The sequence below is a fragment of the Penicillium chrysogenum genome (genome assembly GCF_028827035.1).
Source record: "Penicillium chrysogenum strain IBT 35668 chromosome Unknown utg000005l_segment0_segment0, whole genome shotgun sequence".
NCBI classification, from domain to species: domain Eukaryota; kingdom Fungi; phylum Ascomycota; class Eurotiomycetes; order Eurotiales; family Aspergillaceae; genus Penicillium; species Penicillium chrysogenum.
Genome location: NW_026622753.1, coordinates 6833544 through 6856679, shown reverse-complemented (window position 1 = coordinate 6856679; position 23136 = coordinate 6833544). Strand labels below are relative to the sequence as shown.

At 48.7% G+C, this 23136-nt stretch overlaps 10 protein-coding genes across 10 annotated transcripts; 5 read left to right on the top strand and 5 right to left on the bottom strand.

Annotated features, from left to right (window-relative positions):
- Positions 1-1432: 1432 nt before the first annotated feature.
- N7489_010972 (acid phosphatase) lies at positions 1433-3299 on the top strand (the record flags this gene model as incomplete). Its single annotated transcript, XM_056716721.1, has 2 exons — positions 1433-1581; positions 1667-3299. The coding sequence occupies 2 exons, from the start codon at positions 1433-1435 to the stop codon at positions 3297-3299; spliced, it is 1782 nt and encodes a 593-aa protein (XP_056564343.1).
- A 712-nt stretch (positions 3300-4011) lies between these two features.
- N7489_010971 (cleavage/polyadenylation factor CFT1) lies at positions 4012-8522 on the bottom strand (the record flags this gene model as incomplete). Its single annotated transcript, XM_056716720.1, has 7 exons — positions 4012-5095; positions 5150-5225; positions 5278-5476; positions 5536-5898; positions 5954-6121; positions 6175-6488; positions 6548-8522. 7 exons carry the CDS (start codon positions 8520-8522, stop codon positions 4012-4014), a joined length of 4179 nt encoding a protein of 1392 aa, XP_056564342.1.
- Positions 8523-9074: 552 nt separating this feature from the next.
- Positions 9075-10772, top strand: N7489_010970 (uncharacterized protein; the record flags this gene model as incomplete). The annotated part of the gene is made up of 2 exons (XM_056716719.1): positions 9075-9624; positions 9685-10772. 2 exons carry the CDS (start codon positions 9075-9077, stop codon positions 10770-10772), a joined length of 1638 nt encoding a protein of 545 aa, XP_056564341.1.
- Positions 10773-11265: 493 nt separating this feature from the next.
- On the bottom strand, positions 11266-11929 carry N7489_010969 (uncharacterized protein; the record flags this gene model as incomplete). Its single annotated transcript, XM_056716718.1, has 4 exons — positions 11266-11330; positions 11388-11452; positions 11509-11567; positions 11621-11929. 4 exons carry the CDS (start codon positions 11927-11929, stop codon positions 11266-11268), a joined length of 498 nt encoding a protein of 165 aa, XP_056564340.1.
- A 430-nt stretch (positions 11930-12359) lies between these two features.
- N7489_010968 (Atg14 domain-containing protein) lies at positions 12360-14001 on the top strand (the record flags this gene model as incomplete). The annotated part of the gene is made up of 2 exons (XM_056716717.1): positions 12360-13022; positions 13078-14001. The coding sequence occupies 2 exons, from the start codon at positions 12360-12362 to the stop codon at positions 13999-14001; spliced, it is 1587 nt and encodes a 528-aa protein (XP_056564339.1).
- A 339-nt stretch (positions 14002-14340) lies between these two features.
- N7489_010967 (putative ZIP family zinc transporter) lies at positions 14341-15840 on the top strand (the record flags this gene model as incomplete). The annotated part of the gene is made up of 3 exons (XM_056716716.1): positions 14341-14386; positions 14442-14621; positions 14684-15840. The coding sequence occupies 3 exons, from the start codon at positions 14341-14343 to the stop codon at positions 15838-15840; spliced, it is 1383 nt and encodes a 460-aa protein (XP_056564338.1).
- A 322-nt stretch (positions 15841-16162) lies between these two features.
- Positions 16163-16547, bottom strand: N7489_010966 (sugar O-acetyltransferase; the record flags this gene model as incomplete). The annotated part of the gene is made up of 2 exons (XM_056716715.1): positions 16163-16413; positions 16523-16547. The coding sequence occupies 2 exons, from the start codon at positions 16545-16547 to the stop codon at positions 16163-16165; spliced, it is 276 nt and encodes a 91-aa protein (XP_056564337.1).
- Positions 16548-16789: 242 nt separating this feature from the next.
- Positions 16790-18231, bottom strand: erg10B (acetyl-CoA C-acetyltransferase; the record flags this gene model as incomplete). Its single annotated transcript, XM_056716714.1, has 5 exons — positions 16790-17305; positions 17372-17864; positions 17924-17999; positions 18055-18104; positions 18167-18231. The coding sequence occupies 5 exons, from the start codon at positions 18229-18231 to the stop codon at positions 16790-16792; spliced, it is 1200 nt and encodes a 399-aa protein (XP_056564336.1).
- A 268-nt stretch (positions 18232-18499) lies between these two features.
- On the top strand, positions 18500-21642 carry N7489_010964 (U5 snRNP component Snu114, putative; the record flags this gene model as incomplete). Its single annotated transcript, XM_056716713.1, has 4 exons — positions 18500-18519; positions 18569-18708; positions 18768-20996; positions 21080-21642. The coding sequence occupies 4 exons, from the start codon at positions 18500-18502 to the stop codon at positions 21640-21642; spliced, it is 2952 nt and encodes a 983-aa protein (XP_056564335.1).
- A 262-nt stretch (positions 21643-21904) lies between these two features.
- Positions 21905-22563, bottom strand: N7489_010963 (iron-sulfur cluster assembly protein CIA2; the record flags this gene model as incomplete). The annotated part of the gene is made up of 2 exons (XM_056716712.1): positions 21905-22278; positions 22353-22563. The coding sequence occupies 2 exons, from the start codon at positions 22561-22563 to the stop codon at positions 21905-21907; spliced, it is 585 nt and encodes a 194-aa protein (XP_056564334.1).
- Between the last annotated feature and the right edge of the window lie 573 nt (positions 22564-23136).

Here is a 23136-nt window from a genome sequence, read left to right as displayed (position 1 = left end):
AACTAACTACAAACATACTTATACTCCGTACTCCGTACAAATTTATATGAAGTATGAACTTGGATCTGTAGCAGACCCACGGACGTCGCCGGGTCCGAGAACAACCAGCTCGACTTCAAGGCTACCGAGGTACTTATCCAAATGCTCAAAATATTACATGCATGATAACATTACAGATTGCAGATTGCAGATTGCAGATTGTTAGTATTGCCGTTTCCAGTGGGGCGTTAATAGCGAAAGTACAGGGTCCAGCGAAGTACGGGGGCACCGCTTTCTGCCCCATTACCATATTCTGATTGGATGTGGGTTGGCCCCTCCAGCTGCATGTCAGACGGCCGACGATGATCATCCTCGAGACGAATGTGATTGCATTGTCGAGATGTGAGAACGGAATTATGTACAATATAGATGCATTAGTTGGAATATTGGAACAGCTATAGATATAGATATAGATATACATTCATCCAGACCTACAGAGACACAAGGTGCAATGATAACTCCTCAATACTCTAACATTTATTAATAATAATATTATATTTGTGGCGCTTTCAGGAGGGTCGACCCGAAGCAGTAGTACCTTAATAGGCAGGTGGGTATGTATCGTTAAAGTGAATTTAATCTGAGATTTGTACAATTTGTATTAGGTACAGACTACTTGTAGTATCAGAGCATATACCCCGTATAGAATGCTATATTGGGAATTATCCATATAACAATATCAAACTTGATCTTCAGGGCCCAGCGAGAGATGATTGCCGAGAGCCGGCGATCAAGTCTTACCCCATCGGTGCTGAGGGATTTGCATGTTAAATTGTTATTGGATATGAATTGTCTGAGATACTCCGTACTACTCAGGACCCAAAAAAAAAGATTAAAAAGAGATTAATCAAAATGTAATTTAACATTAAACGTTAAAACATTTTCAAAAATATAAAACAGAAAAAAAGACAAAACGACAAAAAGAATAAAAGAATAAAACATAAAACTTGTTTTCTATAAAAAAGAAAATGATGACTCAGCGCTGCGTTCGTTCTCCGCAAAAACCGCGGCTCCACTATTCCCCGAATCCGTTGATCGTTTGGGTGCAGAAGGTCGAGATTCCTCTCTCTCTCTCTCTCTTTCCTCCTCGATGATTTGCTCTTCTTTTATTGTTTAGATACACTCTAATTCTCTTTACATTTAGGCATTTCCATTTCCGTCTCAAATGTCCTCTCCGCCTTCGCTCCCGCCTTAGTCTATCTTTCCCGTTGCAGCATTCCCCAGGTCTTGTCTACTCATTGGCTTCTCTTCAACCTCTTTCTCTTACCCTTTCTCTCTATTTTACTTCCCTCTCTCCTCTTTCTCTCCACTGTCCCTATATATATTAGGCAATTCTATAACTCTTCCTCCCATCATCCACGGGTGTGCCTCCCGTATCGCATAACCTCTTACCATGGAGGGCTTCGATACTATGGCGATGCCACCATACTTGGCCAGTCCATTGTCACTTGGGAATTTGCAGAGCACCGACTATCTCAATGCGATGTCCGGCCTGGATCTGCCGGATCACCGTTCCAACTTCGATTCCGAGACCTTTGTTAGGTGATTAGATCTCCAAGCGGGACGAGAGGGGGTGGATTATCCACTCCGCTCGACTGTGAAATGGGTTTTGCTAATTCCAAGTTAGTGAGGATCTCGCCAACTTTGCGCCTCCTAATCTATCACATCAACTGAGGCGTTTCTCTTCTGCATACGATGACCCTTTCAGCGAGATGGTGGCGCCCTTTGACCCAGCGCCCCAGGAACAACCCCAGGACTCGTCGATCGACCACAACAACAAGCTGTTAAGCTTTTCGATACCGGTATACCACTTCACGCTCCTCGACTATTCCATGCGCCGAACCTCCTTATCGGTGTCGGCGCAGTTGCACGGGATGTTCTTTCTCGCTGAGTCCCCCTATACAACATCCCCTTCAGAAAATGCCCCGCCACAACAAGGTGCCGAGTTGACGTGTTATCGTCGAAATCTGTTCCAAATCACCGGTTCGGTAACATTGCCCCGCGGAATGCGCTATATCATGACCGACCAAGGCGACCGAATCCCCATCCTCGCCCAGGAACTCACCGTATCAGCCACAGAATCCGTGGAAGGAAACCCAGTGAAGATCATCTCGGTGCCGTGGAAGACCCCCTCGGCGGCGGCGGCCAATTCTGGCCCGGCTCCGGAGGAGAACAACCCTAGCACCGGTGCTAAGATTGAGAAGGAACCTCCCCCAATTCCCTTGGACATCATGGCAGGCCAGGATCTGGACTCGGACTATGCAACTTTCCCTATCGCTTGGAAACGCTTACAATTCCGTGTCGCGACGGCCAACAATGGTCGCCGAAAGGAGCTACAGCAACATTTTGTCGTCCGACTCAAGGTGGTCGCGACTTTATCCACTGGTGCAAAGATCCCCATCTCAGAGGTGCAGTCAGGTCCCGTCATCGTTCGTGGCCGCAGCCCACGCAACTTTCAGTCGCGCAAAGATCTCCCTCTCAGCGGGAGTGCTGCTGCTTCGCGAAAGAATGCCCAGGCCAACTCCTCGAATTCTGCCATAAACCGCACGCCAACAAGCGACTCCGTCCCGCGTCGTGCTAGCGTGACTCCAGCCAAGACAAAACCAGCGGCCCAGAGCAGCTCTCCTGAAACCACGTCCGTTCCCCCGCCGAGCATCATGCAGCAGACCAAAGCGACACCGGATTGGACCCCCATCCCGCAGTCCGCATCAAACAATGTCATGTCTCATGTCCCAAAGTCCATGTTTCGTCATTCCAGCCCGGAGCAACTCTCCCAGGCGACGGACTCACATCGCCGGGTCAATTCTACAACAGCGGCCACTGCACCGATCAATTTGTCGTTGCTAGACGAGGAAGAAGGTGGTGACCCTAACCTCCACCTGGAACCAAAGATGGTGTCCCCTTTTGCTGCCGAGTTACCACATCAGCAATCGCTGGGTCTCGACCAATCTGCCCCGCCTTCTAAGATGCGCAAGCTCTCTCATGCTGTCTCTCAGACCCCCTCACGGAGTGTTGCTTCATCCATGCCATTGCTAGAGACTGCCAACTTGCCCCAGTCATTCGCATCCTCGCTCCCCTTCCCTAACGAAAGCACTGATCTTCTTTACGAGTACTTTCCTCTCGGCATGGATGACTGGCAAGCCCCCGTCGACGCTGTCTATCGACCACATGTGGTGCATCACACTAATATGCCGGAGATGAAATTTGTGGCCTCTAGAGGCCGGAGCAAACGGTACTTTGCAGCAGAAGATGTGTTCTAAACTCCCTAGTACTGGGATATCGGGCTAACGGTGCCGGGTGTTGTTTGTCTTTCCCTTCTCGCATCTGCATTATCACTCTAGGATGGGGTGTTTCTTGATTTTTTACCTGCTCTTTTTAGACTTGACTTTGTGGTTTCATGGGGAAACACAGAGCCCCAAAACATGATTGATTCCGAGCTGACATACCGAATGTGTTACTGATATTGCTGCGTCATTTGTTTGGGTTGGGGGTTCGGGGGGCGGATGATTTTCTTATCTGTGAATTCGAATCGCGCAAGGCGCAAATAGCGAATGCGGCGTGCTGAGGTGTTTTTTGATTTCATTCTTTTTTTTTTTTGTTTTGGGGGGTTGATTTAGGGCTTGGATTTACTTGGATTTATTTGGATTACCCACGTTGGACCGGATTGGGATTGGCACTGGGGTCTTTTTATCTCTCTTTCTTTATGCCCTTTTGGTTGTGGTTTAGTTATATCCCATTGTGTCATGATATCACGCTATTCACTTGATCGTGATGGGGCTTCGCTGCAGAGCCCGAGAGAACCTTCATACATGTTCTCATGCCATCAATATATTATAATCCCGTCTCGGGTTGACCACTTGTCTTTCATCTTCCGGAGACGTATAATAGGATTTAATTGAAAGAGTAAGCTCACTCAATGAGTCCGCTTTTGTAATTTCATCAAACTAATGCAAAAGGCATCTGTTTCCGGTATCATAGATATCCGAGTCCATCACCGCCAATAGTCTCCAGATCCGCCTTGATCTCCCATTCCGTCGCACCGACCCGGCCCGCAATCTCAGTCTGTCGCTGCTTGCCCATATTCAGCCATAGACGCAATAGATTACCATCAACCATACCCCGGCCCGCAGCGCCATCACTTTCAATGGCTCGGAAAGCACGCGGGTTCAGACCGGCAGGGTGGTCGACGGTGTTGATTAGCTGAGACTGTAGTGCGGATAGCCGACGGTATGACTCCTCGGCAACCGACGTCACAAGCGCCAAAGACCCGTTTTGCGAAGCGATGAGTACCTGGTGTCTCGCGAAGGTCTCATCCAGGTCCATTCCTTCTTCGGATGATTCGGTGCGCTCCGATGAAACTGCCGTTCGAGGCAGAAGAGTTACCGATGATGCGAAGTTGCCAGTGTAGAATTTACTTCGACTGAGCAGTCGATCGCCGTTGGAGGACTTGGGGTCTTCGGGGTCGTATTGCAGGACATGCAGGTTGCAGTCGCTGTCAGCGACTAGCATATACAGCTTATTCCCGTCAGGGAGGAAGTCCGCTGCCACCACCTCCAGGTATTCGGGGTCTTTGCCGAAGAGTGTCATTCTATATGGCTCCTCCGAGTAGCCGGCGAACCAGAGTCCTTTCACGGCATCTCCCAGGATAACCATACCAGTGCCCTTGAGCTCTTTCGCGACAGTGACGTAGCATTGCATGTCCATGAATGCAACGGGAAGCAGGCTCCCGTCTTCCTTGAGACCTCGGACCATGCACTTTTGTCCCTGGGCCACGATTACGAACCCTTGACCACCGATGCCAGACAGTGCCGTCACTGCACCTTTCACTGACTCCTTGCCGATTAGCTTGAGTTTGTGGCCTGTCTCTGGCTTTTCGGGGTCTGGAGCGACTTTAATCACATCAAAGACATAGATCGTCCCGCGAGCTGGCATATCTTCCCCTTTGACAATGGCGGTCCCGACGACGATAAGATCTCTCCGCTCGTGCGTATTCTCCGAAACCTCAATGTTCACATTTTTCACTGCTGTCACCTGTTCATCGGGATCCAGAGGATAACTATAAATATTAGTATTCGGGCTCATCATGCCTCGAGCTTTGTTGGAGTTCTACCTGTCAATGATGGTCCATGTCTTGGGACTGACGACCTTGATGCTGCTTTCGGGTATTTTCGGGCAGAATGATAGCTCTTGGTATAAATTAGCACAGCATGATGGGAAAGGCTTCAAGCAATCACAAACCTTCATTCCGCCACTCAGGGTGCAGGTCATCACCCTCCGGCAACTTGAAGTCTCCTTCGCGGCTTGTGCCGAGAACATATGTCTCAGAAGACGTAGAGTAGGCCAAGAAATCGACTTGCTCTTCAATTGGAACTTTGCGCAACGTCCACGGATAGTCAAATTGAGTTTGGGAAGGTAGTTGACAAGCCCGGACACAGTTCTACAAAAGGAGAATTAGTAAATGTAGATCGCATCACAACTGTGGATAAAGAGTCTCACCTGAGAATCAACATAAATGAAGCCATTGTCACGCCCAGTATCCACCGAGTCAAATGAACTTAGCCAACGTGTAAAGCCTCCTCTAAGACGAATGATGTGCGGGGAGCTCTTTGCTGTCCTAAACACAAAGCTTGATGAAGCTCCCGGCATAAATATGGTGCTAAACCCTGAGATATTAGGAAGGATCCTCAACGGCCTCAACCGCTGTTGCTTCTGTATTTGAGATGATGCCTCCCCTGAAGGGCTTTTTGGTAGAACATGATTTGAGTCTCGGAATAATTGCAAACGAGACGACCCATGGCCATCACTTGCTGGGATTAGGCTTGGTTTGTAGAACACAAGGTCGTCATTTTCGGTTCGAACCTAGAATGGTTGAGTTAGATACCAAAAAAGCCACGGACTGACAAAGATTTCTTACAATCAGATAAGGTGAAAGACCAGAACTATCACCAAGGTCGGCAACAACAAATTCTGTCATGGTTTCGCGAGTATTGGATCGTTTGGGCGGCTCGGTCGACAATACGGGTGGTAAGCAGTCGACGCCTTCAATGATCGCGATCAACTTCATGCCAGAAAGTCGGAAGATCTGTGATGTGAATCAGAACCAGTGCTTTGAATGTTCTTTTCGCGACGACCTACCGATAACGTATACTCCAGATTCAACAGGAATAGAAGCACCTCATCTTCTGAAGAGTCCTTCGACGATGAGTTTGCAATGCTGAATGACTGTGAATTATCGTGATAAAGGCATCCGGAGCGCCATCGTGACGAGCTAATCTCACTCGAAAGCGACACTTCATCGAGATCACCACTTTCATCTGCCTGTAGGAGCAATACTGATGAATCATCCCGAATAATCACAAGATAAGGATCTATAAAGCTTGCGCTCGCAGCCACGCGTTCATCACTGGTGTCTTCATCCCAAACGGGATAGATTTGTGACAGTCCGAGGTCTGTAGAGGTTCAACATTAGCGCATGTAATGCTTTCTAGCACGCTGGAGTAGAATGCACCTATGTCATAGCTTCTGACTTCATTTCGCAAAACCTGAACTAGACGAGTATTGCCTGCCAAAGATCCAATATCAACCGTGCAATCTTCGTTTGGGTTGAACTCCGGTGCCTTAAAAGGCTTCAAGCTTTGTTCTTCCACGATGAAGACCTCGTTTACCTCCTGCTCCGAATCCGTAGACCGAGAGATAACCACATATTGACAAGACGGGTTGTCTGTGCTGGAAGCCCCTCTCCTTTTTGTAACGCTAGCTGACCAAACAGCATCCGCATCATCGACTTTCAGAGACATGGTAGTCAAAGGATCAATTTCGCGCTTGATGACTACCAAGCCACCGCCTCTGTCTGATCCTTGAGATGCCACCAACTCCAATTCTGCAGCAACAGTTCCTGTTGTAGCTTGGCTTTTTCGATTGGTATTCGAGAAAGCTTTGCCCAAAGTGATGTCCCTCAGTGGGCCAATGCTAGAAAGTTTGTCATTTAGCCGAAAGTTATAAAATTCGGGGGTTGAACTGTCGGTTCCCATGCGATTGTCGACTTGTATCGGCCCAGGCGCCGAGGAATAAAGGTCGTCATCCTCCATCTGGTCATCCTCATCCGAAAGATCATCAAGACCATCAGCTGTCTGTTTTGACTCAAGCCGGGCTTTCCTAGTAGAGGCGGATGTATGCGACCATTCTAGGAGCACCGAGTCGGCGTCTTCGCTGCCGATGAAAACGTTTCCATCCCCGAGACAAGTGGAACATGACGCGGCCGACTTCAAGATATCTCCACCTGCATACGCTGGAAGAGAGTGAACAGTAATGCCGGAGACAGACCGACCATCAAGTTTGAATTTGATCAATGCCATGTTGCCGGATGCAAGTGCTAGGAGTAGATCGCCGCTATCACCACCCAGTCGCTCAACCACGCAACCTTCGAGGCGGAACGCCAAGTCCGATTGGTCGGTCATTGAAAATGAAGAAACCTGCCTTGAAAATTCGTTGACTCCCACCGCATTGGTTTTACCGGCCTGGTCCACATGAACAATTTCATTTGAGCCAAGAAGCAAGGCACCTCCTACTGGAAGTGGGAGTGCCACGACCTTGAACAGATCACTAGGAAGACGAGATACCGAAAGAAGGGTGGTAGAAGCTCGCTGCTCAAGGTCCAGCGTAAACACAGCGTAGAATACAACGTCCTTTCTTTCATGAAGAAGGGCAGTAGAGGTTGCGACTTGGGAATATAAAATTCCAAATGTCGGCTCCCTGTATTCGTATAGGAACGCAAGACTTATGGGGTGTAGCAATGAAGGATCCAAGGCAGTCAATGGCAGGACAAAAGACGAGGAGTAGGGCGTTTGGTGGTCTGGTTCTTCTTTTCTCTTCTCAATCTGTGCTCCTCCGCCAGAGTTCTGACTTGGGCGTTCTCCGTCAAGTTCCGAATCGTAGTCATCCATCACCAAATCATCACCCGCCTGATGAAAGGGCAAAATCGCAAGGTTGCGAATTCCGAAGTTGTACACCGCGCATCTACTGCTTGGGTCAACGCTCAAAATGCTCCCACACCGGCTCAGATCAGGCACCCAGGGGCTGCGAGTCAGATCATCCCGCTCGTAGTAATGGATGGAAATTGTTGATATCCCGCGACGCTCAGGGTCCCACTCAATCAAGCTGAGCTTGGCATTGCGGACTGCTATCAATATGGCTTCTCCGCCACTCCTGGTGTTCAAGATTTTCACGCGGCTTAAATCAGTCACGGTTCCGGACAGTGGGTATTCTTTTTCCAGCACTAATTTCGTTTCTGGCTGAGAGGATTGCGAAGAAAGAGGCTCTGGAACTTCCTTCTGTGGTTGAGAGGAGACGATCTTAACGAGAGAGAAGACCTGCAATAGAGAGGTTCTGACAACAACCAAATTGCTGGCGGTTGCTGAGATGAAAGGAACTGCCAAAGCATGGGTGACCCCCGTTGGGGGTAATAGCTCTGTGTAACACTGCATTTGAAGATTTCGTCCGCCGTCAAAGCTCGTAAAAGGCTTGATACCGCTAGAAAACCACCAATGAGCTAAATTGTGTTTTTGATATGGCCTGAGATGCACATTGCAATTGCAAACCTCGGAGCGGAAAACTGAGAATGCGAAGCCTTGTAAGCAAAAAGAGAGATGACGCAAATAAAAGCTTTAATACAAAAACGAGAGGTGATCAAGATCAAGATCAAGATTGATCTCTACTTTGTGTAGTTCAAGTTTGTAGCTCCTTTGAAGCGGAAACAAAGCGGAGATGGGAGCGGGTCAGCTGACTGGTCTGGCAGAATCAAACGGTCAACATATTCTGCCTGATAAATCCTACCGCCATTTTGCTGTAAAGATCAAATTGGTTTAGCGTCGAATAACCAATGACGACACAGGCGATCGCCAGCTTCGGGAGGGAAGCTGGAATCTTGATTTGATATTATTGTGAGTCTCATTCCTGGCACCCCTTCAGGATTTTGCTAGGGTTGTCGATGCAAACCTCATAACAAATGTGCAAAGTGTGAACTGCTATCCTTCAATATGGCACTCCTTCAGACTTCCCTCATCTGGGCTGTGTATGGGGTGGTGGTAGCTATTCTACTGGCAGTGGCGTCAGTGTTTATCTATGTCTACCAAACCCCCCGCGACCGATCTCCTTCAGTCACCCTGGCTTGCATCATATCTATTACTAGTCTTCTCGCAACAGTGCTCTTGCTTCCTGTCGATGTCGCTTTAGTGTCATCGACTACGTCGTCCAAATTAGGCCAGCGAAAGGACTGGGCAACGCAGGATGTGGTGGACAGAATCACTTATTCCTTGACCATCATCTACTATTTTCTCTACTCCTTGGATGCCTTACTCTGTCTTCTGGTCATTCCATTCACATATTTCTGGTATGAGGAATATGACGAGGTCGCGAGCGAGGAGGGGAACCAAACTCTGGGCCAACGGATTTGGGGTGCTCTTAAATACACGCTCTCGTTCGTTGCGGTCGTCCTGATCTTGTTCCTAGTTGGTTTCTTCGTCCCAGTGTCACGGGGAAAGAATGACATGGATCTGGATTACTTCAAGCGCTTACTGACTGAAAACCGTAAGTATTCGAGTATTCTGGCATTGGGCAGAACTGTGAAACTGATATGACTCTGAAAAGATGGCGAGCGTGCTCTCACATTTGCTCTTGGCCTGTTGATGACAATTGGGCTCTGTCTTTATGTCGTATACACATCCGTGGGACTGGCCCTTCTGCCAATCAGCTTGATGAAGACTGCACCATCAATTTCTAGTGCTACCTTGCGAGCAAGCACTACCCAACAACTTGACATAAACCAAGAGCGGCAACGGCAGCTTGAGGGACGATGTGCCGGAGACCCCGAGCTTCTGTCCTCCAAGGACCGCCGAGAACTAGATACACTGGTGCGGGAAGAGAGGACCCTGATCCGGCGCCAACGTCTAGCCGAAGAATCCCAAGGCGGAGGCCGCAGCTGGTTGATAAGGGCATGGTACAAACTCGGGGCAGTGTTGCGTCCCTTCAAGCTCCTGGGAGGTATCTTGCTGCTATTCATTGCCTTTCTCACGTGGGTATCGATGCTCTTAACGGCAATCGACAAAGCAAAAAACTCGATCTGCAAGCATCGTTGTGGATACATCCTCGCACATGTCAACATCTTTAACCCCATCAACTGGGCGCTTGTTAAATCCGCCAGGTTTTTCCCCTTTGACTACGGTATCTTTACCGCCCTTGTATTACTGTTTTTCTCCAGTTCTGTGGTCGGAATTGCCGTGGTCGGAATCCGCTTCCTATGGATTAGGATTTTCCAAATCAGACATGGCCACACATCTCCCCAGGCTCTACTCCTAGCCACCGCCATGTTGATGCTGATCATTTTAGCACTTAATTATTCCATTTCGATGGTAGTCGCCCCCCAGTATGCCACATTCGGCCCACAGACATTCTGTGATCGTGCCCCGGGAGCTTTCACCAGAAATCCAGATTGTTCAAACAGCAAAGAACTTATCAAGCCATGCTCAGAGTTGGCAAAGAATCCTGCTGCGCAGCAAGTTTGCACGCCCAGTGTCGTGAGCACATTCTTGAACCGAGTCACCCTGAACTACCCATTCTTTGGAGTGGTGTTCTTTTGGGCTCAGTTCTTCTTCCTAGGCAAGTCTTTTCTCGTTCCGTTCCCACCGGAATTCCATCTTCGCATTGATCTAACACCAACACCGCAGGCTTATATCTAATTGTCTTTGTTACTTCCCTTCTCCGTTCACCCCAGTTGGACGAAGCCCAACTCGATGAAGATGCGGAGGAAGCCGAGGAGGAAGGGTTATTGGCCAATACCGGCAGACGCTTCAACGCCAGCTGGCAAGACATAACAGGGAGAGCTGCCCGGAGTGAACGATCTCGAGGATAATCACCAAGGCCTTAGAAATGATGGTGACTACCAGAGAAATCAACTTGTAATCCTTTGCCTGCAATGATGAATGGTGATACTTTCAGCTGTCTCCTATGAATGTCATGAAGGATTTCAACGGCCTTTCTCTTTACTTGTAGTAAGTACATTTAGTTAATTAGTTAATTTTTTTCTTCTCTTTTTTGGCCATCATATAAGTGAGGAAATACATAATGGATGGCTTTTGCATATTGATTCAATTCCTGTCTTGGAAGATTGGTCTTCAGAAGGGATAGGGTAACATAACCTCATAATTCATAAACATCGTGTCGCTCATGTGCTTAAATCTTCATTTGATCGTTTAACAAGGCGAGAGCATTTTGGAAAGCCTTTACTACTTCCACATCTTTAGATAGATGAGCGATCAGTCTTTGTGATCCTAAGAGGACAAAGGGGGACTCACAATGCTTCTTTTTGTTTTCCACATTGACTTCGGAATTTTGGACGTGCTGCATTTGGGTCTTGAACCTGTGGATAATTAATTATGTGTCCGTTATCTTAAGCCAAAGCTGGATTGATTGAACCTTTTCAAAGCCCTGTTCTCGTCTTGCGAAACGGTAGTTTGAGACCATGCCATGAAAACCTACCAGTTGCTCAGACACGAAATTGTAAGTAGGGCGTGTTTTTAGAACTTACCTCAAGAAGCTTGGCCGTTTCAACACGAAGATTCTCTTCTACTCGGCCATGTTCCTCCATTGCATCGGCATATTTCCCCTGGAGTTGTTCCCAGTTGCAGTCCTCGAGTCCTTGTGTCAACCCAGAGACAAGTGGGATCTCATCATAGATAGGGGCAGGTGTAGGAGCTTGGATCGGTGATTGCGGTGAGCGAGGGCTTTTGTTCTCTTGGAAGCTCCCACTGCCCGAGCTTTTGCTTCCTTGACTGCCTCGGGGTGACATTGTCCCCGGTCGAGGAATCTTGCTGGGCTTGTTTGGTGTTGACTGCATACTGAATTGGTTGGCTTGGTATGAAGATATGTCAGAGCAAAGCCATATCAGAACGAACGATTGTTTCAGTGGAATTTGGAGTCGCTTTTTGTTTTGATTCGTGGATGTTTCAAAGGTTCCTATCGAAAACGGGAGATAAGATTGCGATAACGGATCAGGTGACGTCGACAAGTGCATGTGCACATCATCCCGTCTTTTCTCCTCTTCCTTTCTCTAAGGATTGGCTAAAGATGACTTGAGGCCGCTCATATCCTTTATCTCAGCATATTATTTGAGTCATGTGGGATTTGAATCTCCTTGATGACCCCTTCTCACCCCGCTATATGGTTCTCGGCGACTCAAGTAGCACCCATAATTATCCTGGAACGCAACATGGAAATGCCCCTTACGCTCTCAGAAAACCGCTCAAAATAAAATCGAATTGTCTGCGATGAGCTGCTCTATATGCTCACGTGCCCCTCATTCCCGCCTTTCTTTCCACTGTCCGACATGTGCCCGCAATCAGCTATATCAACTACGAATCGACAGTACCCAAGTTCTTCTGGAGAAAGAAGTCCTTGGAAAGCAAATCGAAAGCGCCGTTACATGTGGTAGCCCTTGGGATAAGCCTTCCCCACATGCACAAGACCTGCTCGATACAGACAAAGCTTGCTCTCCACGCTGGGTCCTCCAAACGATAAGCACTCGACATGCAGTGTCTTTGGCAAAGAGAGAATTGGTTTCGCATCAGCTTGAGGCTTTGAAAATAGAGGTAGAAGCCAAAAAAGCCAAGATTGCAAAGCAAAAAGAAGTCCTAGCAAGAAGACGGTCAGATGCTGAATCTGCCAATTTCCAACTAGAAGAGCGGGAAACTGGAATCTTGGCGGGCGTTCAAAATACCAGCAAACGGGTGGAACATGTTTGGCATTCCCTTCATAGCAAGACGGCGGAGTCACGTATTTATCTTTGTCGAGAAGTCGCCAATATATATGGCCTCCGGAAGGCTACGAAGAAGGGCCAAGGTCGGGAGACATACGTACTTGGGTGTGGTTTTATTGTCGACCTGAGGGATATGAATGGCAAGTCCACACCGTCCCGAGGTGGCTTTCAAGCAGTCATTCATCCCGTGGCATACTAACAGGGCGGGTACAGGTATTCCACATGAACAGATATCCACGTCTTTTTCTAACATCGCTCATCTTCTGATCATTGTCTCACACTATCTCTCCTTGAGGCTTCCCGCCGAAATTACACTCCCTCACAAAAACCATCCCGCGCCTACGATCTACACCCCCTCAGCATCATACCGGTCACGCGACGGTCACGATGGAGCTGATTACCAGTCTTCGAGTCCAGCTGCATCAAGGACGGTGGACCCGCGCATCCACACACCACGCCCGCGGCCTCTCTTTATCGACAAGCCTCTACCCCGGTTAGCGAAGGAGGATCCCGCAACATATGCCTTCTTTCTTGAAGGAGCCACCCTGCTGGCATGGAACGTTGCATGGTTATGTCGAACGCAAGGGATAAACCTCTCATCGGACTCTTGGGAGGAAGTCTGTGATATTGGGAAAGGTTTGTGGCAACTTCTAGTTGCTCCGCCAGCACACCCTTCCACTCTGCTGCGAGCTTTTGCCGGGAGAGACACGCAGACACAAATGAAATCTGCCAAGGACTCTCCCAAAACCACGATTCAGCGAACAACTTCCTTTCCCATGTTGGGTCACTATTCTCATGGCACGGCACATTCTTTCCTGGGAGCATCGGAAGGAGTTGAATTCATGCGAATATGGAAACTCCCAACCCCAACCAAGATTGTGGATAAATTGAAGTCCAACCTTCTAGGGGAAATGGCCAGTGCTGAATGGGAATTGCTAGAAGAAAAAGAATGGGATGATACGGTCGTGGATTCTCCTCCTCAGTCATCTGTCCGGCAAAGTGGCAAGGTCATTGTCCCGTCTCAATCCGGATCGGTGGAAATAAACAGAACTTCAAAAACACGTTCTGGGAGGACTCAAGGCAATGAGGAAGCCTCTTCCCGACCTAAGGGTACCAAAGGATGGACTAAGGTAGCAGGTAGAGGACATGAATGAGTCTTAAGTATTTATTCCATGTCATGTACTCCGTACATCACACACATCCATGTCATTTTCCTTTCTTCATCAAATCCCAGGACCTGTATCGCCCACGTGGGAGATGACTAAGCTAGGAGCTCAGGGAATCCAGACTCACGTTATCCAAGAAAGCCACCCTAAGCCTCTTTTGTTTCTTTTTAAAGATATAATATCTCTCTATGTTTCATCTTCCTGGTCTACCATCTTGGCGCAATACCTCGTCTTAAACCCAATTGCTTGACCTAGATCCCTACGTTAGCGGAACATTCCCCTCCAACCGGGGATGTGGTTACAGCTCAACGGATTTGAGATAACAAGATGCAGAATGCCCAAGACTGGCACACTGCAAATGTCTTACCGTCAGGTTAGCTATCTTTGCAAATTTGATCGTGATTGGTTACTAAATATTCTCCGAGCAGACTTGAAGCGTGCCCTCTCCGCAATTTCAGAAATCCCCGATGCTCTCTTGCGAGCAGAACTCCTTCGGCGAGATGGAGCTTCAGATGATACACCGGCATGCGGATCCAAGCAGCGGGGGGCCTATAACACCCCGTTGCATGTCATGGCACTGTTCCTCATCCTTGGGCTGAGTACATTCGGTATGCACTGGCTTCTCCTGCATCCCTCAAGTTGGCCATTACTAATGCTGAAACTATAATAGCTTGCTCTTTTCCGGTTTTGGCGCGCCGTTTCCCTCGTCTCCCCATTCCTCGTCGGTTCCTCTTTATATCAAGACATTTTGGAACGGGCGTATTGATTGCCACGGCATTCGTCCATCTGCTCCCCACTGCATTCGTCTCTCTGACCGATCCATGTCTCCCCCGGTTTTGGAGCCAAACTTATCGCGCTATGGCAGGATTCGTTGCGATGATATCGGTCTTTGCAGTCGTTATCGTGGAAATGTTCTTCGCAATGAAAGGTGCAAAGCATGTGCACGGAAGCGAGTATGATAATCTCATTGGCGAGGTTGGGTGTGACTCAATACCTGATGGGGGAAATCCAGTCGATTACTCGGGGCTAGAGGCCCCGCAGGTTTCAGATAATATCTATTTAGATAGCATGGGACATAGCTCCAAGTCGCGGGCGACGAGAGCTGGCTCGTCCCATGAATCGGACGGCCATCACCTGGCAACCTCATCCCCGGATAAAGAGGACGATGAGGACGACCTTGATGAGCTGGATGACTACATGGATGACGACGGACTTATCAGTGGACAGACAGCCCATTCTGCGCAGTCACGGCCTGTCCACCGACATCGACCCCGTGTAAGCGAAAGCCACCGACAGCAGACTGACAGAGATGCGCCAATCCAGAATCCGCAACGTCAGCTACTACAATGTCTCCTTTTGGAGGCTGGCATCTTGTTTCACAGCATCTTCATCGGCATGGCGCTCAGTGTTGCGACTGGCACCTCCTTCGTTGTCCTATTAATTGCAATCAGTTTTCATCAGACCTTTGAAGGTTTCGCCCTAGGTTCTCGGATTGCGTCGCTCATACCGGATCTGTTCGCTCCGACTTCAATGAAACCATGGCTTATGTCACTGGCATACGGAACGACAACTCCCCTTGGCCAAGCTATCGGTTTGGTTCTACACAATCTCTACGATCCTGCTAGCGCAACAGGTCTGCTGATGGTCGGCATCACCAATGCCATCAGCAGCGGTCTTTTGCTCTTTGCGGGGCTGGTGGAACTCCTCGCCGAGGACTTCCTGAGTGAGTCGAGTTATGAGACCCTCAGAGGTAGGCGACGTGTTGAGGCTTGTGTGTCTGTTGCCTGCGGCGCTCTCCTAATGGCATTCGTCGGGGCCTTTGCTTGAGAGCCTTAATTATTGTTCGGTGGGATTTCTTCATGATGCCTGATAGATTAACGAAGCGAGCGACTTTTCCTTTGAATGTATACCAGGTTAATAACACTCTTATTTATCCATGGATTTCAGGCATTTGTATGTGGATATCCCGGAGGGTACTCAAGAAACACATGCAGCGCATGAAACACACTTGATTCATCCTCGCGCCGACCTAATTAATCGAGCGGGACTACCCACTGCAACGCTCGGGGCCTGTATATCCCGTTTCACCACGGAGCCAGCACCGATGGAACATCCGTGGCCGATGGTGACTCCAGCCAAGATCGTCACATTAGCTCAATCCAGCAATCATCGCCAATGACAAGGGTCCCGTAAACTCCAGTCCTTTATGGGCTTTTCGCGCTTCGATCCCCGTCTCGCGTTCTCCCGTGATGATGTTGACATTAGGCCCAATCATGACGTTGTTCCCAATGGAAACTAAGCCACAGTCCAGGACAGTGAGACAGTCAGGGATTTTGGTTAGATTTGATTCTTTTTTCTTTACAAGTTCGAGTCGAAGAAAGTTGGCGTAGAATCCGCTACCTATACTGATATTGCAACTGTAATCCACGAATAACTTCAACGAGTCGAGATAGAAATGGCAATATAATACGAACTGAATGCCTTGACGTTGAAATGCTGGAAGATCGACCCTCAAACTCGACTCTTCTCTTCATCCGAGACAAATACGAAGCAACCAGTGGAATTCAGGGTATAAACACACAAGGATATCTCATTAACTATTCTAGATACCGAGAAAATGGGTACTGATACTGCAAATGTTCATCGCTGCAGGATGGGGTATGTCTGCAGAAAATCACCGAGTATCTGCCCCGTCAAAACTGAACTTGGTATTTCACATGCAAAGATCGAAGGTCGTTTCACATCCCTGTTTTTTTTTATCAACAGAATTTACTCTTTAAATGGACTCAATCACCAGGGCGCTTGCACCACCACCTCCGTTACAGATACCAACGCAGCCAAGCTTGCCCCCCTTGGCGTTCAAGACACCGAGCAGGGTAGACACAATACGAGCACCACTGGCCCCGAGAGGGTGTCCAATTGCAACCGCACCACCGTGGATGTTGACCTTGTCCTCGGTGAGACCAAGGAGCTTCAGATTGGCAAGAGCCACAACACTGAATGCCTCGTTGATCTCAAAGGCATCGATGGAGTCCTGTGTCACACCGGCGTGCTTCAGGGCCTTGGGAATAGCTAAAGCAGGAGCAGTGGTGAACTTGCTGGGCTTTTGCTCGGCATCACCCCAACCCAGGATCTTGGCAATAGGCTTGAGGCCGAGCTCCTTCACCTTAGCCTCGGAAACCAAGACAACGGCGGCGGAACCGTCGTTCAGGGGTGAAGAGTTGGGGGCGGTCACGGTTCCAGTGCCAGGGATGAAGGCGGGCTTCATGGCGCGGAGCTTCTCAGGATTGAGCTAAAAGCCGTGAGGAATGGTTAGTCAAAAGCCAACAATAATTTGACGCAGACAAGATGTACACACATTCTTGGGCTCATCATCCTGGGAAACAGTCACACCAGGCTTGCCACGGAAGCCGGGGATCTCAATAGGGGCAATCTCGTAGTCGAAAGCACCGGCCTTCTGGGCAGCCTGGGCCTTCTCGTAGCTGCGGATAGCATAGTCATCCTGCTGGGCACGGTTGAAACCGTGGTCCTCAGCGCACTCCTCGGCCGCAACACCCATGAGATCCTGCTTGCCGTAGGCATCAGTCAAACCATCCTTCTGGATACCGTCAACCAGGGTCTGGCTGCCAAACTTGGTACCGCTGCGAGAGGTTTGCAGGTAGTGAGGGGTGTTCGACATGGACTCAGTTCCACCAGCGACAACAACATTGGCATTTCCGGTCATGATAGTCTGAGCACCGAGAATAATGGCCTTCAGGCCAGAAGCGCAGACCTTGTTGACAGTGGTGCAGACGGTAGACTCGGTAAGGCCAGCACCGATGGCGCACTGTCTGGCGGGGTTCTGTCCAACACTATAAACGAAAATATGTCAGTCTCAATTGCGCTAGAGTATGTAGTAAAGTTAACTCACCCAGCAGACAAAACGTTACCGAAGAAGACTTCTTCGACATCAGAGGCATTGATGCCCTCAGCCCGCTCGACAGCCGCTGTAAAGTACTATTAGCATTGAAGGTAGGTAGAATATAGTTTGATATGCCGTACCCTTGATGGCATGTGCACCAAGCTGAGGAGCAGTCAAGCTAGAAAGGGAGCTACAGTAACCAATGTCAGATCAAGTCTTCAGGGGGGGAAGGAAGAATATAGGAATGCTCACCCCAGGAAAGAGCCCACGGGGGTACGGGCAGTAGAAACAATGTAGACAGGAGGAAGAGAAGACATTTTGGAAGGGGGAAAAGCAGAAGTAGAGAAGATAGGAATATACAGAAGTCGAGAGAAGTGGGAAATAATCCAGATCAAAGAGGGAGGGGCATCTATAAGAGTGAAATTGTATGGTGGGGAGTGAGGAGCTGTACGGTGTAGGCACGAGTACTCCGAAAAACGCTCGGACCAAGTGAAAGTTGAGATCCTCAACTTCTCCGACACGCGTCTGGAGCTACAGTCCCTCTTTTTTTTTTTTAACCTTCACACCTTTTCTCTACAATTCATTATGGATGACCTCTATGATGAGTATGTTTATTTAACTCATTGAATCTACAACCTTGCTAACTGTGCCTAGGTTTGGTAACTACATCGGTGATGCGGAATCCGACGAGGAGCATCATGAAGATGTCCAACCTCAAGCCTTCAAGTTTGATGAGGCTTTCAATGATGAAGAAGAAGAGGAGATAAATGATCAACAGTTGATGGAAGTCGATGGTATGTCAACGTGTCTTATTCACAGTCTAAAATATCGCTGATTGTGTCTTCTTCCCCAGAGGGTCCTTCGAATGCGGTCATATTGCACGAAGATAAGCAATACTACCCCAGCGCACAACAAGTTTACGGCGAGGATGTCGAAACTATGGTTCAGGAGGAAGATGCCCAACCATTATCAGAGCCCATCATTGCCCCCGTCCAGCAGAAGAAATTTGCGATTGCAGAGACTGAACTCCCACCCGTACATTTCTCTCGGGAGTTCATGTCTGATCTCTTGAACTTTCCAGCACAGACAAGAAACATCGCAATCGTTGGTCACCTGCACCATGGAAAGACTGCTTTCATGGATATGTTGGTCAAATTCACGCACGACCTAACAGAGCGACTGGAGAAGCGCACAGGGCGGAAGAGGGAAGAACAACTGCGATACACTGATGTCCATTTCCTAGAGAGAGAGCGGGGCGTGTCAATCAAGTCGGCACCGATGAGTCTCGTTCTCCCAAGCACTAAAGGCAAATCTCACCTGCTCAACCTCCTTGATACCCCCGGGCACGTGAATTTTGTCGATGAGGTGGCTGCCTCTATCCGCCTAGCTGACGGTGTGGTACTGGTTGTGGATGTTGTCGAAGGTGTTCAGGCGAACACCGAGCAGATTATCAAACATGCAGTATTGGAAGATCTTCCCTTGACCTTGGTCGTCAACAAGATGGATCGACTCATTCTCGAGCTCAAGCTTCCTCCCAATGATGCCTATTTCAAGTTGAAGCATGTGATTGAAGAGGTAAATACGATTATCGAGAACATCTTGCCAGGGCAAGGCGAGCGACGACGACTGAGCCCGGAGAAGGGTAATGTTGCATTTGCATCAAGCTCGATGAATTGGTGCTTTACATTGCAGTCATTTGCCCGGATGTACGCAGACAATCATCCGAGCTTAGACTCGGCAGAATTTGCTGCGCGACTTTGGGGTGACATCTTCTACAATCCCAAGAGCCGAAAGTTCACTCGCAAAGGAGTGGAGGAGAACGCAAAGCGGTCATTTGTCAAGTTTGTATTGGAGTCGATTTACAAGCTCTACTCTCACACACTAAGCGAGAGCCCCGAGGATTTGAAAGAGACTCTGGCTAGCGTCGGCGTCCATTTGAAGCCATCTCAGCTTAAGACCGATGCCAAGGAGCTGCTCAGTCTGGTCTGTGAGAAATTCTTTGGATCGGCCACTGGCTTTGTGGACATGGTTGTCCAGCACGTTCCTTCCCCTGTGGAAGGTGCCCAGAGAGCATTGGAGCGATACTACACTGGGCCTGTGGATACCAAGGTTGGGGCCTCAATGGTCGCTTGTGATCAAGACGGACCTTTGGTTATCCATGTCACCAAACTCTTCAGCAGTACCGATGCCGGAAGTTTCCACTCTTTTGGAAGGATTATGAGTGGTACCGCGCGACCTGGTCAGCAGGTCCGTGTCCTCGGTGAGGGCTACACACCAGAGGATGAGGAAGACATGGTAGTGGCGACCATCTCCGACACGTGGATTGCGGAAACGCGTTACAACATCCCGACCAATGGTGTCCCCGCCGGGAACTGGGTTCTTTTGGGTGGCGTCGACAACTCCATTGTCAAGACTGCGACGCTGGTGCCCCTGAAGCTCGAAGATGACGAGGAGGCGTACATCTTCCGTCCAATTCGGCACATGACCGAGTCAGTGTTTAAGGTCGCCGTTGAGCCGGTCAATCCATCAGAACTCCCCAAGATGTTGGATGGACTGCGGAAAATCAACAAGAGCTACCCCCTCATCTCAACCAAGGTTGAAGAATCTGGCGAGCATGTGGTTCTAGGAACCGGTGAGCTTTACATGGACTGTGTGCTCCATGATCTCCGGAGACTATATTCAGAGATGGAGATCAAGGTCTCCGACCCTGTTACACGCTTCTGTGAGACTGTGGTGGAAACCTCTGCCATCATGTGTTACTCCATCACCCCGAATAAGAAGAATAAAATCACCATGATTGCGGAGCCTTTAGATGATGGGATTGCAGAGGATATTGAAAGTGGCAAAGTCAGTATCAAGGACCCTATTCGGAAGGTTGCCCGATACTTCGAGGACAATTACGATTGGGATAAGCTTGCAGCGCGAAGCATCTGGGCGTTCGGACCGGATGAAATGGGTCCCAATATTCTCCAAGATGACACTTTACCCTCTCAAGTGGATAAGAAACTCCTCGGTACCGTTAGAGACTCTATCACTCAAGGCTTCAGCTGGGGTACACGGGAAGGTCCTCTTTGTGAAGAACGTAAGTTTTGACCCCCCCCCTCATTCGCCAATGACCTTGCGGTTTCGGCGCAGATGACGAATGTGACACTAATTGAAATTTAGCCATTCGAAACACGAAGTTCAGGCTCACAGACGTGTCCCTGGCCGATCAGGCCATATACCGCGGTGGGGGCCAGATTATCCCTACAGCCCGCCGTGCTGTATACTCATCGTTCCTTATGGCATCTCCGCGTCTCATGGAGCCGATCTATTCCGTTACGATGACAGGACCTGCAGACTCCGTGGCTTCGGTGTACACAGTCTTGTCCCGCCGAAGAGGTCACGTCCTGTCAGACGGTCCCATTGCGGGAACGCCTCTTTACTCTGTACGTGGTTTAATCCCAGTGATTGACTCGTTTGGATTTGAGACCGATCTCCGAATTCACACACAAGGTCAAGCTATGGTAAACCTTGCGTTCGATAAATGGAGTGTGGTTCCTGGTGACCCACTGGACCGGGATATCAAGCTCAAACCATTGGAGATGGCCCCGGCCATGGCTACTGCCCGTGACTTTGTCTTAAAAACACGGAGGCGCAAGGGTCTGGCTGAAGATGTTACTGTGAGTAAGTTTTTGGAGCCGGAGCTCTGGAAGGGTTTGAAGGAAAGTGGCGTGCTGGACTCATGATCTCAAAATTTTCACTGCTCAAAATAGGGTTGGCTATTCGGAAGGGGAGTCCTTTGATCCGGTGTAAACAATCTTGTGGTGGTAGCAAAGTTCATATGTACTTCTAATACTCATTCCAATGCTTCTTCAAAATCTAGAGTCATTCATCGTAGGCGGTCGTGACACGAAAGGACCTGGTCTATCTGCTGGTGATATGTCGTTACCTAGGGATTTGCATCATCGATGGATTACCCCGTTTATAGTACAAAGTGGTTCCGAAATTTCAATGACAAGTCTCCATCATTTTGGCAATGACCCCCATCAATGCACCATTCTCTAGGGCTGCGGCAACCCGCTCCTTATCAGCGAGCTGCTTGTTGACCTCGTCTCCGGTACTGTGTGTACCTTCTTTAATTCGGACATCCATTCTGAATCTTGAGGGGAGAGACTGTTCCAGACGAACGCGGACGCCAAGACCGATGACGGTTGCCAGACTGCAGTGCGTGATTGTGGGCGTGATCAGCACGGTGACAGTTTGCAGAGGCGAGTCAGGGACATCAGGAAGGGTTGGTTTGATCTCGATATCTGGGAGAGAGACCACGGCTAATTCACCGAGCGAGATTGGATGTTCCGGGTCGGAGATCGACGAGATGAGATCTGATCGTTTTAGTGGACTGAGCAAGGGTAATCATCTCCGGGGCTTTTTGCTGAAGAGATGTATCCGATCTTACCATATATCTCCTGTTCATCAATAGGCTCCTCTAGTAGGTTGTCATCCTCTGAGTCAGATGACGGGGCACTCTCAAAGTCTACTGGGGCGAGGGGCAGGGCCGATGTGAAGATACCACCATACTCGGACTTGCGAGTGGCGGTGGGTCGCAACCGCGTGGGGAGATCAGCGGAATTGAGGATCGTAGGGTTTGAATTTTGCATTTCCGCCATGATGAAATAGATACAAGGACCAGTAGAGAGTGGCGAGTAAGGTGTAGTGGTAGAAGGGTCAGAACTGCGATAACGTTTATCAGTTTATCATATGTTCACGTGCGAAGTCTTCGGTAATGACTCCGCACGAAGTACCGTCTGTAAAACCACCCTATCTTGTATTTTGAATTTTTTTTTTTTTTTTTTTCCAATTTTAATATATCGCGATTTAGTATATTAACTATGTAGTTATTATAAGGAATACATGTATAGATTATGCATTATACTGTAATTATATTGGGATCATTAACGGTCCTAATATGTCCCTATATATCCCTAATAATAGGGCTAAAGTTCTACTATGTATGTACGGAATATGTAACCTGACAATCCCAGTGGCTCGGGAAGATCGACGGGCTTGAAAATCACTTTTATCCGAAGTCTCCCCGGCAATTTGGGCCTAATTCTATATTTCACCAGAACGTGTCTTTTTCGTTTTCTTTTCTTTTTTTTTTTTTTTCTCGAATATTTGGGTCTATTTAGAAAGCTTTGGAGTGTGGATTGTTTATTTCTTAGGTCATTTACTTATTTACT